The sequence below is a fragment of the Spermophilus citellus genome (genome assembly GCF_964194105.1).
Source record: "Spermophilus citellus genome assembly, chromosome: 10".
In the NCBI taxonomy this organism is placed as follows: domain Eukaryota; kingdom Metazoa; phylum Chordata; class Mammalia; order Rodentia; family Sciuridae; genus Spermophilus; species Spermophilus citellus.
In genome coordinates this window covers 129,530,509-129,545,826 of record NC_138197.1, presented here as the reverse complement: position 1 = coordinate 129,545,826, position 15,318 = coordinate 129,530,509, and the positions used below count along the sequence as shown (strand labels likewise).

Genomic DNA, 15,318 nt, shown 5'->3' with positions numbered 1-15,318 from the left:
TAACAGGTGTAAGGTTTCTGGTTAAATTCCTATGTCTTTGATCCATTTTGATTTGACTTTTGTGCAGAGTGAAAGATGGGAATCTAATTTCATTCTTTTTCATATGGGTTTATTTTATTTTAGTTGTAGATGGACACAATAGCTTTATTTATTTATTTTTATGTGTACTGAAGATCAAACCCAGTGCCTCACATGTGCTAGGTAAGTGTTCTACCACTAAGCTATAACCTTAGCTCTGGATATCCAGTTTTTCCAGGACCATTTGTTAAAAAGGCTGTCTTTTCCCCAACATTTATTTCTGTTACATTTGTCAAGTATCAGGTGGCTATAAATATATGGGTTTCCCTCTGTGTTTTCTATTTTATTCCATTGGTCTTCATGTCTATTTTGATGCTAATACTATGCTGTTTTTGTTGCTATAGCTCTGTACTATAATTTGAAGTTGGGTATTGTGATGCCTCCTGCATCGCTTTTCTTGCTCAGGATTTTTTTTGGGGGGTGGTGGTGGGCTATTCTGGTTCTCTTATTTTTTCAAATGAATTTAAAGATTTTTTTCTAGTTCTGTTGAGGAATGTTATTGTTATTTTGATGGAGGTTGCATTGAATATGTATATTGCTTTTGGTAGTATGGGGCATTTTGACAATATTAATTCTGCCTTTCCAAGAACGTGGGAGGTTTTCTGGTCTTCCAAGTTCGTTTCAATTTCTTTCTTCAGTGTTTTCCAAAGTCATTTCAATTTCTTTCTTCAGTATTCTATAACTTTCATTATAGAGATCTTTTCTTGCTATAGTTAGATTGATTCTCAAGTTTGGTTTTTTGTTTGTGTGCTTTTGTTTTTGTTTTTAGGTTATTGTGAAAGGGATAGCTTTCCTCATTTCTTTCTCAGCAGAATTGCTATTGAAGTATAGGAAAGCTGTTGACTTATGAGTGTTGATCTTGTATATCTTGTATCCTGCTACTTTGCTAATTCACTTATCAGCTCTAGAAGTCTTCTGGTGGAATTTTTTTTTTTTAAAGAATTTTTTTTAGTATTTATTTTTTTTTTTAGTTCTCGGCGGACACAACATCTTTGTTGGTATGTGGTGCTGAGGATCGAACCCGGGCCGCACGCATGTCAGGCGAGCGCGCTACCGCTTGAGCCACATCCCCAGCCCTTTTTTTTTTTTTTTTTTTTTTTTGCATCTTTTAGATATAAGACCATATCATCAGCAATTCTTTTTTTTTTTTTTTTTTTAATACTGGGGTCTAGCTATATTGCTTAGGTTGACCTTGAACTCCTGGGCTCAACTGATCCTCCTACCTCATCTTTCCAGGTAGCTGGGTCTAGGTCACATGCTGCTATATTTGCTGGAAACACGCTTCTAAATAATATATGTGTTAGAGAAGAAATCATAATGGAAATAAGAAAATATTTAGGACTGAATAATACCATAGATAGAGCCTTTTTAGGCTCTAGAGGTAAGCAAAGGTAAAGTCAGAGGCTTTTGCTAAGTATATTAAGGTCCATTCTGGTGATCAGCTGAGGAAAGGAAGGAAAGAAACTTGAAGGATTGAACCCAGGGCCTGGTGCCTGCTAGGCAAGTACTCTAACACTGAGCTACAATCTCAACCCTTTTAAAATTTTATGTGAGAGAGCATTTAGCCAAGTTGCCCAGGCTGGCTTTAAAATTGGGATTTTCCTGCCTCAGCCTTCTGAGTAGCTAGGATTACAGGTGTATATCACCATGTCTGGCCTGTGATTGTACTCTTAAATCGATTTACTCTCTATACTCTAACCATAGTAGCCTTTGAATTTCCAGAATGTTAACTCAGTTCCACTCTCACACTTGTTTCATCTTTTAGCATCCTATTAGATGTTCTTATCAATTACCTAGTCTTTCTGTTCTACTATGGTTGTTCAGTTCATTTCTGATACTACCTACCTAAAGTTAACCTCAGCTTCTGGTGCTGAATATGCTAACTTTGAGTTGATGACAGTAGAATGGAAAACAAATGAAGAGAGAGAAGATACAGGCAAGGCTTTTTTTTTTTTTTTTTTTTTAAGTTCTGACCAGAGTGTCAGCATGACTTTCCGAACAAAGGGAGGGGGCTGAGTTTGAGGAATGAAAATTGCCTTAAGATTTCTTTTTTGTGTGTGTGGTTCTGGGGATTGAGCCCAGGGGTACTTTGCCACTGAGCTGCATCTGCAGCCCTTTTTTGTTCTTTTGATACAGGATCTCCCTATGTTGCTGAGGCTAGCCTCAAATCTGTGATCCTCCTGCCTCACCTTCTCAAGTTGCTCTGATTACAGGTACATTAATACCTGGCTTAGGTACATTTTAAAGGTGTGTCATTCCCCCCCACCACCCCTATGAGAGCAGCAAACTTATCATCCTGGAGCCACATAAGTTTTTAATATCAGGCCACATTCTGTATAAGCATTTCTGTCTTGTGGTAGGTTTGAATTGCTATAACTGTTAAAGAGAACACATAGGTGGGAAATGAGAGAGAACACAAATCATGGCAAGTATCATGTTCAGGAGTCTGGGAATTTGCCATTCTCATGGCAAATTCAAAGTTTTTTCCTTTGTGTTGTTTGTCTTGGGAATGTCATGGTAAGAGCATCGTGGTCTCAGAAGGTAATAAGGTAGTTTAAGGGGTTAGGTAAGGCACACACCAAGTTTTTAATTCCTAACAAGCTATAAGTTAAGATGGGAGAGCAGAGGAAAAAAAATTATTCTATCCTTTAACGGATGTCAGGCCATTGAATTAAGGTCCAGAAGTACATTTATCTCTATGGTGGTCTCTGTCTCAATTCCACAAGTTAAGGGCCTAGTCCCACAAGACTCCCCAGTCCAGGAGCCAGTTACAAGTCCTGGGTCTCCCTTACTTCTTACTTAAAACTTTTGAATCAGGGGTTTCCATAACCCCCTCCTTGTGTTTGATAATTTGCTGGGATGGCTCATAAAAGACAGGAAAGTACTTTATTTATATTAACCAGTTGATAAGGATACGGATGAATAGCCAGATGAAGAGATACATAGATTAAGGTCCCAAAGTGTCCTCAGAATGGGAGCTTCTGTCCCTTGAAGTTAGGAATGTTTTACCATCCTGAAATCCAAAACTTTTTTTGGTATCGGGATTGAACCAGGGGCACATTACCATTGAGCTACATCCCCGCCCTTTAAGGGTCTCCAAGTTGCTTATGGCCAGCCTCAGCTTCCATCCTGCCTCAGCCTCTAGATCATTAGGATAATAGGCATACACTACCACACCCAGCTCTCTAAACCATTTTTAAGTATATTTTTATTCTAAATTGACAGTTAGTAATTGTACATATTTGTGGATACAGTGTGACATTTCAGTACATGTATATAATGTGTAATAACCAGATAAGGATCTTTGGCAAATTTTTTATCTCAGACATTCATCATTTGTGTCTCCAAATCCTTTTTTTGTTTTTATTTTATTTTTTGATATCAGGATTGAACCCAGGGGTGCTTTACCACTGAGCCATATCCCCGATCCTTTTTGATTTTCAGACAGGTCTCACTAAGTTGCCTAGGGTCTTGTTAAATTGCTGAAGCTGGCTTTGAACTCTAGATCCTACTGCCTTGGCCTCCCAAGCTGCTGGAATTATAGGCGGGCACCACCTGGCCGCATATAGGCATCTTTGGTTAAATTATTGGCCATTGGTGATTAATCAATCCTTGGCTCCTCTTCCCTCCTGGAGGTTGTGGAGTAGAACTGAAAGTTCCAACCCTCTTATCATGCCTTAGTGGTGACCAAGCTCAAGCTATCTAGGGGACCGCAGGCATCTGGTTAGCATATGAAAAGAAACTTAACACTTTGAAGATTCCAAGGAACTTAGATTTCCTTGTGTCTGGACCAAGGAACTAAGATGTGATATTTTTCTTTTCTTTAAGGTAAGTGCTCTACTACTGAGCCACATCCCCAGACCCTTGAGACTTTATTTATTATTTATAATACCTTGAGGTATTATATTTGTTATAATAACCAGTATTATAACAAAACATGCCCCCTCAGGAAAATTAATAAGGGTTTTAACAAGGACCTCTGTGGGGGGAACTTAGGATAAAGACCAAATATATAGTTACTATATCACATTATCACACCTTCATTTGAAAAACTCTTATAATAAGGGCTGGAGTTGTGGCTCAGTGGTAAACGCTTGCTGGCATGTGTGAGGCCCTGGGTTTGATCCTCAATACCACATATAAGTAAATTGATTAAATAAAGGTCTATCGAAAACTAAAAAAAGTTTTGGAAAAAAAAAACCTAATAAATAATTGTCTCTAAGGTATTAATTAAAGGCTGTATTTATTCTTCTTATAAGTTATGTGCCTTTTAAAGAATTTTTCTGGAGAAGACATTGGACAACTCAGGTAGTATGATGTCAACAGCTGTTTTATGTCACACTGATATAGTAAGATAAGATGAAAGGTGTATTAGCAGTGATTGCTAAAAAAAAAACTAATAATTTTTTAAAGATAATGAAGTTTGTTAGTAATGATTTTTGTGTTTAATGGTATGTTTTCAGACTATTTGGTCAGAGGACACTTTTATATTCTTAAATTGCACACTCTAAAGAGCTTTTGTTTATGTGGCTATAACAATATTTATTAGATATTAAAGCTGAAATCATTGAAATATTTATTCATTAAAAATATTAAGCCTATTACATATTAACATATATTATATTTTTTAAACTATATTTTCCAAAAAATATTGAGAAAAGTGGCCTCATGTTATAGTTGCAAACATTGGACTTAATAGAAGATAGCTGAATCTTTTCATCTGGTTCTGTATTCAGTCTCTCATACAACACACATTGTTGTAACCTCTTGAAAATTTCATCTTATGGTAAGAGAATGAAAAAGAAAGGCGAATAGTTCTTCTTTCCTAATAATTCTTTTTTTTTCTTTTTTAGTATCAGGGATTGAACCCATAGGTGTTTATTCACTGAGCAACATCTTCATCCCTTGATATATTTTATTTGGAGACAGGGTCTTGCTGAGTTGCTGAGGCTGGCTTTGAACTTGCCATCCTTCTGCCTCATCCTCCTTAGCTGCTGGTATTACAAGCGTGCGCAACCGTGCCTGGCCAAAATAATTCTTTTTTTTTTTTTTTTTTTTTTTTTTAAGAGAGAGTGATAGAGGGGAGAGAGGGAGAGAGAGAGAGAGAGAGAGAGAATTTTTAATATTTATTTTTTAGTTCTTGGCGGACACAACATCTTTGTTGGTATGTGGTGGTGAGGATCGAACCCGGGTCGCACGCATGCCAGGCGAGCGCGCTACCGCTTGAGCCACATCCCCAGCCCCCAAAATAATTCTTTTTTTTTTTTTTTTTGAGAGAGGGAGAGAGAGAGAGAGAGAGAGAGAGAGAGAGAGAGAGAGAGAATTTTCAATATTTATTTTCTAGTTCTCGGCAGACACAACATCCTTGTTGGTATGTGGTGCTGAGGATCGAACCCGGGCCGCACGCATGCCAGGCGAGCGCGCTACCGCTTGAGCCACTTCCCCAGCCCCCAAAAAATAATTCTTAATAAAAATAATTTTGATGCTGCAGAGTCCTGGAAAGGTCTTGGGGACATTCAGGGATCTCCTGAATATACTTTGAGAACATATAATATTAATATATCATATTAATATATTAATATTAATTTAAAATAATATTAATTAGTTAAATAATTATTATTATATTATTAATATATAATACTTTTGAGAATCCCTGGGATATATCAGTTCTCTTGTTCTGGTGTCTTTTTAAAAAATACTTACTTTTTGGGATAGGAATACATGGAGCACTTGCTTTAGAATATATGAGGCCCTGTGTTCAACCCCAGTATTGCCTTCTGCCCCCGAAAATTTTTTTGAAAATGTGTTATACATAACAAAATATTATTTGGTTTTAAAGAAGAATGAAATCTTGTACTTTTCAGGAAAATGTATGGAACTGTTGATCATTATGTTAACCAAAATAAACCAGACTTAGACGTGTATCTCATGTTTTTGCTCATGTGAAATGTAGTGGGGTGGAAAGTGGGTATGAAGTAGAAGGGGGGCCATTAGGGAAGCAAAAGGGAACTGGAGGAAGGGAAGAATAAGAGTGTAATAGGATGTTTATAATCAAAGTATTTTGTGTACATGTGTGAAATTATCACAATGAAACATTATTTTGTACAATTAATATGTGCCAATAATTCTAATTAAAAAAAAACTCCCACCATGATAATTAGTCTATTTCACCTTTCAGTTTGGTCCATCCTTGTTTTATGTCTTTTTGTGCTGTTATTTGGTATATACAATTTTCTTTTTCTTTCTTTTTTTTTTTTAAAGAGAGAATTTTTTTAATATGTATTTTTTAGTTTTCGGTGGACACAACATCTTTATTTTATTTTATTTTTTATGTGGTGCTGAGGAGCGAACCCACCGCCCCGCGCATGCCAGGCGAGCGCTTTACCGCTTGAGCCACATCCCCAGCCCTGGTATATACAATTTTCTACAAATTAAATCTTTTTTTGATGCAAGAAGAGATTTTGCTTTTCTCCCATTTTAAAACTAAAACAAACACATGCTTTTTTTGTTAAAAAAATTATATAGAGATGCACTGCATAGGAAATGGATGTAATTACTACTAGGGGGTTATTTCTATTTTGTTTTCCCGGGTTTGTGTGTGTGTGTGTGTGTGTGTGTGTGTGTGTGTGTGTGTGTGTTTATTTTGTATACTTTTATGAGTGGAAGAGAAAAGTGAAGTTAAAATTCATAAGTCTCTTGGTTGAAGAAAGGTTGAGAACTGGAGTAGGACTAGAAGTACTAGAACTAGGTAGGAGTCAAGGAGAGCTTGGTTCTAACCCTGACTCCACCACTCTGGCTTTGGGCTGCCCACTACATGCCAGCCCTACTCTGCTCATTTCCCCCTGAAGGGACTCCACTGGTCCAAGTGCCAGTGCTGTGTTGCAATTAACTTATTCTCTCAATACAAACTGGTTAAATGTACAAGGAGGAGACAGAATGTTATAATTAAAGATATTTTTGGTAAATAGAAGGGTGTTTAGAAATTATAATTATTGTCAGCAATAGAACTCCCACTCACATGGTTCAAATTCTGTGGGACTTAAAATTAAAAATTTATTTTACACCTCTCTGGCACAAGTGTTGAACATTGTGGTTATTATCTTAGACTTTTGTGCCTTCTAATTTTGTATGAGTGCTAACAGTCCTCAGGGGAAAAAACATTGAGTATTTATGTTAAGAGGAATTTAATTCAAATTCTGAAAAATCATGTGCTTATACAGCTTGGCATAAAACTCACATATGTATTAAATATTTTGCTTCAGGTAACAGCTGCTTATAAAAAGACATCTTTGTGTTTGCTTGGCTAAGAGACAAATATAACAATTCTCTGATGTACAGATGCCCGTGTTTTAAAATTACTTTTAGGATTTGGAGTACATTTTGATAGATAGTCAAAATTGCTTATTTGAAGGGGTATATTTTCATACATTTCATTATTAACAAGTTCAGGACATACACTACACTGGACTATATGTTTTGTCTTCAGAGTAGTCCACAAAAAAATTTTTCATTATTATTATTTCTCCTCCTCCTCCTCCTCCTCCTCCTCCTCCTCCTCCTTCTCCTCCTTCTTCTCCTTCTCCTCCTCCTCCTTCTCCTTCCTCTTCTTCTCCTCCTCCTCCTCCTCCTCCTCCTCCTCCTCCTCCTCCTCCTCCCAGGGCCTTGTGCATGTGAGAAAGACACACACTACCAGCTGAGCTATATCCCCAGCCCTGTCTTTGGTAATTTTTTTTTCAAGGTTTACAGAAATTTTTTTTTTAATTTTATTCTAATTTGTTTTATATGATAGCAGAATGCATTACAAAATTCATATTACACATATAGAGCATAATTTTTCATATCGGTTGTATACAAAGTATATTCATACCATTTGTGTCTTTATACATGTACTTAGGGTAATGATGTCCATCTTATTCCACCATTTTTTCTACCCCTGTACCCGCTTCCTTCCCCTCCCACCCATTTGCCCTATTTAGAGTTCGTCTGATCTTCCCATGCTCCCCCTCCCAAACCCACAATGAATCAGCCTCCTTTTATCAGCATTTAGTTTTTTGGGATTAGCTAACTTCACCTAGCATTATATTCTCCATCTCCATTCATTTACCTGCAAATGCCATGATTTTTTCTCTTTTATTGCTGAGTAATATTCCATTGTGTATGTATACCACATTTTCTTTTTCCATTCATCTACTGAAGGGCATTTAGGTTGGTTCCACAGTTTAGCTATTGTGAATTGTGCTACAAATCAAAACTACTCTAAGATTTCATCTCACTCCAGTCAGAATGGCAGCTATAAGTGTTGTTAATGATGTGGGGAAAAGGCACAGTCACACATTGCTGATGGGACTGCAAATTGGTGCAGCCCCTATGGAAAGCAGTATGGAGATTCCTTGGAAAATTGGAGATGGAACTACCATTTGACTCAGCTATCCCATTCCTTGGTGTATACCCAAAGGACTTAAAATAGCATACTACAGGGACACAGCCCCATCAATGTTGTTTTTTTTTTTTTAAAGAGAGAGTGAGAGAGGGGAGAGAGAGAGAGAGAGAATTTTTAATATTTATTTTTTAGTTCTCGGTGGACACAACATCTTTGTTGGTATGTGGTGCTGAGGATCGAACCCGGGCCGCACGCATACCAGGCGAGCGCACTACCGCTTGAGCCACATCCCCAGCCCGCCCCATCAATGTTTATAGCAGCACAATTCACAGTAGCTAAACTGTGGAACCAACCTAGATGCCCAACTTTGGTAATTTTTAAAGTTTCACTTGCAGTAATGGTTAAGAGGGGCCTCAAACTTGCAAACCTTTTATCTCAGCCTCCTGAGCCTCTGAGATTACAGAAATGAGTCACCATGCCCAGTTTATTTCATTTTAAAGTTGGCAGAGAAGAGAAATGGAAGTGGCCAAATTATTTAAAAAGCTCTTTGTAGGCCTGGAGATGTCCTATCCAGGCAGTGTACTGCATAATTATGCAGTACGATGCGACCAGGCATTCATCACACAGCTTTAAGAAATACTATAAGGTTTCTCTGACTTCTGAGCCCCATTTTTCTTGAAAATTGCTTGTAAAGTGAGCAAAGATGCAGGAATCATGGATTTATAAATTTGAGGGGCGGTCTATGTGGGCCATTGTTTCCTAAGACATTGAGTATCATCCAGTTATTACTAGAAAAAGACATTTATTTTGAAGTCATCAAAAAAGCATAAATAACTAAAAGTACAGTGAGTTAAATAAATGTTTAATTGAGAATCTATGATGTGCCAATATACAGAACGAATATTCTCACAACATAGAAGAGTTGTTAGATTTAACTGTAATATTAAGTGCTATAAGAGAGAATCTAGGGAGCTGAACAACCTTGTAGCCTGATGGGAAAGAGGAGGTAACATTTTATCTGAGTTTCATAGAATACTAATGTAATAATAATAATATTATAATGTTTTCTCTTGTCAAGCAAGATGGCCTATTTTTTTTGGTGGGGGGTGTACTAGGGATTGAACCCCAGGGTTCTTAATCACTGAGCCACATCTCCAACCCTTTGTCTATTTCATTTAGAGACAGTGTCTCACTGAGTTGCTTAAGGCCTCACTAAATTGCTGAGGCTGGCCTTGAATTCTTGATATCCTGCCTCGGCCTTCTGAGCTGCTGGGATTACAGACGTGCTCCACTGCACCTGGCCAAACTGACCTATTCGTCCAGCAAATTTTCACACTTATCTTTAAAGTTCACACAGTTTCTAGTTGCTATGATTAAAATATTACATGTAAATATTGTTAGATCACTGACCTAAAACTTGATTTTTTTTAGTTACATTTTATTTATTCATTTTAGGTGGACACATTATTTTGTTTTTATGTGGTGCTGAGGATTGAACCTAGTGCCTCGTGCATGCTAGGCGAGCACTCTACCACTGAACCACAACCCCGGCCCCCTAAAACTTGATTTTATGCTTGAGACTATACACCAGTGGGCTTGCATCTGGGTTGAAAACCAGAAATTGAACTGGAAGATTCATGTGTATAATTTCATCCCTAAATAGGTGCTTCTGATTTTTGTCTGTTTTAATGTCTTATGAATGGAAAGGTGGATAATTTGGGTTATTGCATTACCTTGGGCAAATTTATATATTGTATTTTATTTAAAATACCAACAAAGGGCTGGGGATGTGGTTCAAGCAGTAGCGCGCTCGCCTGGCATGCGTGCGGCCCGGGTTCGATCCTCAGCACCACATACCAACAAAGATGTTGTGTCTGCCGAGAACTAAAAAATAAATATTAAAAATTCTCTCTCTCTCTCTCTCTCTCTCTCTCTCTCTCTCTCTCTAAAAAAATAAAATACCAACAAAGAAAAAACTGTTTTGGGGTCTGTCCTTCCTTCCTTTCTTTCTTTTTTCAGTACTAGGAATTGAACCCAGGGCTTCGTGCATGTAAGACTCTACCACTGAGCAATACTTCCAGCTCTTTTTATTTTGAGACAGGATTTCACTAAATTGCCCAGAACGACCTCACACTTGGAATCCTCCTGCCTTAGCTTCCTGAGTAGTTAAGGTTACAGGTGTATACCACAGAACCCAGCTCAAAACTCTAAAGGATAGTATGATTCTTACATGCCTTTTTACTTTATGGTGAATATATTGATTAAGCACAGAAAATAGAAGTGTGTATCTATTTAACTACTGAATATTTCAGCTTTGGAGGGCATAAGAGAGTGCTCATGGTATCAGCAACTAATCTACAAAAGATTTAAAATTCATTTACCACTTACTACATTTTCTTTTTAAGTATCAGAGAGATAAATGAGATCTTGTCTGGAAAATTAAATTATATTGTTTAAGCACAAAACAGTAGAAATTTAAAATTATCTAAATTTTAATTTAGATAATCCAAATGGATTAAAATATTATGTGTTCAGCCAGGCATCGTGGTGCAAAACTGTAATCCCAGCAGCTCAGAAGGCTGAGACAGAAGGATCATAAGTTCAAAGCCAGCCTCAGCAAAAGCAAGGTGCTAAGCAACTCAGTGAGACCTTATCTCTAAATAAAATACAAAATTGAGCTGGGGATATGGCTCAGTGATTGAGTGCTCCTGAGTTCAATCCCCAGTACCAAAAAAAAAAAAAATTATGTGTTCACTGAAAATTTGGTTTGAGCAATTTGTAATAATGAGCTTTTGTTCATTTAAAAGTTGTGGCTGCCGGGGGTGGTGGAACACAACTGTAATCCCAGCAACTCAGAAAACTGAGGCAGAAGATCAAAAGTTCAAAGCCAGCTTCAGCAATTTAGCAAGGCCCTAAGCAACTTAGTGAGACCTGTCTGAAAATAAAAAAATAAAAAGGGCTGGGAATGTGTCTCAGTGGTTAAGCACCCCTGGGTTCAATCCATGGTTCCTAAATAAATAAATAAAGTGAAAATAAAAGTTGTTGCTCCTGGTGTGGTGCATTCCTGTAATTCTAGCTGCTTGGGAGGCTGAGGCAGAAAGATCACAAGTTTGAGGCCAGCTGGGGTAACTTCATGAGACCCTGTCTCAATAAAATTTGAAAACCTCTGGGGATATAGCTCAGAGATGACCACCTGCCTAGCCTAGAAACGTCCTGGGTTCAATCCCCAGTACTGGGCAAAAAAAAAAAAAAAAAAGAAAGAAAGAAATTTTGGCTCATTGTGTTTGTGATACTGTAATAGCTAAAACCTCTTTCAAACTTTTCAGGGAAGTGTGACTGCAATGACAGTGTTTTTTCCCTTGGACACAGCTAGACTTCGTCTTCAGGGTGAGTGTTAATTATATTTCTGTTCATTTGATATTAGGAAGCAAACATTTCTTTAGAATTCTTTATTAAGGTAAGGAGATTCTGTTTTTGTAGAAATCCCACAGAAGTCTGCTTTCACTGACTTTACTGGTCATCATTGTTGTTTCCTAATTAGCAGAAGATCATATATAGATGAGTCATAGCCTTAGCCATTTTCTAATCTGAGAGAACCTAAATGGGCTTGCATAATTTTGAATCATTACGATTCTTTCTAGTAAGCCATATAACTTTTTGGGGGGATGCTGGGGATGGAACCTTACACATGCTGGGCAAATGTAACACCCCCAGTACCATCTGACTTTTCAAAGGAAACAAAATGGAGAGTCAATTTAGAGTTTTTGTATAGGCATTAATTTTTTGTAATTCAAAAGGCAAGATAAATAAAATGGTATATAGTACACAGAAAACTCACTCTTGTCTGTCTTTACCCCGTTTCTTCTTTATTATAGTCAACATTGATTTTGTGTTGTTTCTTTGGAATCAGCAATGCTAGAAAAAATTTCTCAATTTGAATGTTCTTCAGAATGTAAGAGGGAGCACTGCTTGTCATAGTGACCACCTGTAGTCCCCACTACTTGGGAGGCTGAGGCAAGAGAATGGCTTGAGTCAGGAGTTCAGAGGCCAGCTTGGGCAGTACAGCAAGATCCCAGCGACTCTGGAGGCTGAGGCAGGAAGATGACAAATTTGAGGCCAGCCTCAGCAATTTAGCAAGACCTGGTCTCAAAATAAAAAAGGAGTTAGGGATGTGGCTCAGTGGTAAAGCACCTCTGGATTCAATCCTCAGTACCCAAAAAGAAAAAGAAAGGAAGGAAGGAAAGGAGGGAGGGAGGGAGGAGAAGGAAGGAGGGGGAAGGAAAAGGGAATAAGAATGTTTAGGATTTGGAGTCCACTGTAGAGTAGCAGTGAACCTTGAGACTGAGTAATAGTAGCCTTTCCTAGTTTTCTGAATAGCCCTGAAGATTTTCTTTATGGAATAATATATAATCCTAATTTTCTCCCTAACTTACACAAAAAGTACACCTTACATACTATTTTGTATCTTGAATTTTAAACTTAACAGTATGTTTTAAAGACTTTTCAGATCTGCACTTAAGGAACTTCTTAATCCTTAGAGCTATAGAGCATTCCATAGCATGGATGCACCATAGCCTGTTTACCCTTCCCCTACTGTGGATACTTGGGTGCTTATTACAAATATGATGTAAGAATAGAGATGTTCATATGCCAGTTTGTTTCTGTCAGTTTTGTGGAATAAATTCCCAGACATGGAATTATTGGATCAAAGGGTAAATGAGTTTGTAATATTGATAGTTACTGTCAGATTACCTTCATTAGGGATTTTCTAATTTGCTATTTCATGAGCCATACTGGTACATACAGGCCTGTGAGTACCATCTCGTTTTCACAATTCTTAGGAAATTAGTTAATTACCATATATATTTATGTTCTCCATTTGTTTTTTAAGTATGGGTAGGAAATTTATTTATTTTTTTTTTAAAGAAAGAGAGGAGAGGGGGGATAGAGAGAGAGAGAGAGAGAGAGAGAGAGAGAGAGAGAGAGAGAGAGAGAATTTATTTATTTATTTTAGTTTTTTTCGGCGGACACAACATCTCTGTTTGTACGTGGTGCTGAGGATCGAACCCGGGCCGCACGCATGCCAGGCGAGCGCGCTACCGCTTGAGCCACATCCCCAGCCCATGGGTAGGAAATTTGAAGTCAATTGAAGGGAGTTTTGTTTTCAGTGAGAATGGCAGGAAAAACAGAGCTTTTTTCTTAAGAGTTTTTAAAATTTCTTTGTTTTTAAGATTAGGAAGCAAAGTAGCACAAGCCTGAAACTTTGGAAACTTGAGTTTTAATTCTGACTTTGCTTTTGTGTCTGTAGCCTCTTTTGTAAAAGGAAGATAATAATTTATTTCCTCTGTGTTTTATAAAGTGTTAGGGTTAAAAAATAAGAATATGTATATTACTTTTAAAAACCAAGAGCTCTATAAAATATGAGATAAATTCCTGCTCTTTTTTTTAAGTTTTTATTTAGAAATAAATAAAATCTTTGAAAATCTTCACTTTGGAAACTAGGAATTGAACTAAAAATACTTTATGAATAATGGATGAAATTCAAGGAATCTATAGTTGGGGATTTAGCACAGGGATACCACAGAAGGATCTGAGAAACTAGGGAACTCAAAAAGGATCAGATGAAAGACTACTCAGTGAAATGGCATTTTTAGTGAAACTTGCTAATTCTGGAGATAATATTCTCAAAATTTACCTGTATATTCTCTGGTCTTGTAGTTGATGAGAAAAGAAAGTCAAAAACTACACACATGGTGCTCCTGGAAATCATTAAAGAAGAAGGCCTGTGAGTACCATCTCATTTTCACAACTTTGTTAAACAAAGCAACTTGTCAGGAGATTGTGCCTCCAATACACATAAATTCTCCATTCTCATAGCCCTCATGAAAGGTTTTATGAATTTGTAATTGCCTGTCTTATAAGTGTGCTGCTTTCAGTTCCTTAAAGATCAGTAGTTAGCCATTTTATTCTTTTTTTTTTTTTTAAACCATTGTTGTTGCTGTTGTTTTTAATGTGGGATGGGGATTGAACCCAGGACCTCATGCATGCTAGGCAAGTGCTTTACCACTGAGCCATCTTGCCAGTCCCAGCTGTTTGATTCTTGATCATGGAGTCTTCCAGGAAACCAGTGCTTTGTTTAATAATAAACCAAAGATAATAATTGTTTAGTTCATTTCTATTGGACTCACTCAGGTAGATTGAACACTTATTTTTTTAAGTTTTTATTTAGAAATAATTTTAAAATTAGGAAACTAAAAGGCAGCAGAATACAACAGACACTAGTATGGCAATATGTAAATCAATGGAAGTGTAACTGATGTGATTCTGCAATCTGTATACGGGGTAAAAATGGGAGTTCATAACCCACTTGAATCAAAATGTGAAATATGATATGTCAAGAACTATGTAATGTTTTGAACAACCAACAATAAAAATAAATAAATAAATAAATAAAAAATAAAATAAAATTACAAAACTAAAATTGATTCAAAGAACACCAGTATATGCTTTACCCAGATTCAACTGTTGTTAATCTTTTTTCCCATTGTTTTACCATCTGTGCCCATACTCTTCTTCCTCCCTCTTGTTTTTATTGTACACACATACACATACCACACAAATTTTTTCAGATTTGAGAATAAATTACAAACATTATTATAAAGGCATAAATTGGCATGAACATACTTTATATACAGAGATATGAAAAATTGTGCTCTATATGTGTAATAAGAATTGTAATGCATTCCACTGCTGTCGTGTATTTAAAAAATAATAGTCAATAAAAGATAAAGAATAAATAAATAAATTCAAATTTTAAAAAAAACAAGTTACAAACATCAAAGACTTTTAACCCTTATGAC

General features: G+C 36.8%; 1 protein-coding gene across 3 annotated transcripts in view; it reads left to right on the top strand.

Moving 5' to 3' along the window:
• Positions 1-15,318, top strand: part of SLC25A17 (solute carrier family 25 member 17) — a 54,624-nt gene that overhangs the window by 16,316 nt on the left and 22,990 nt on the right. For all 3 annotated transcript variants that reach the window (XM_081310524.1, XM_081310522.1, XM_081310523.1), the window contains 2 exons: positions 11,785-11,845; positions 14,177-14,243. In XM_081310524.1, the coding sequence (XP_081166650.1) occupies positions 11,785-11,845; positions 14,177-14,243 (128 nt within the window). The remainder of the gene's footprint in view (positions 1-11,784; positions 11,846-14,176; positions 14,244-15,318) is intronic.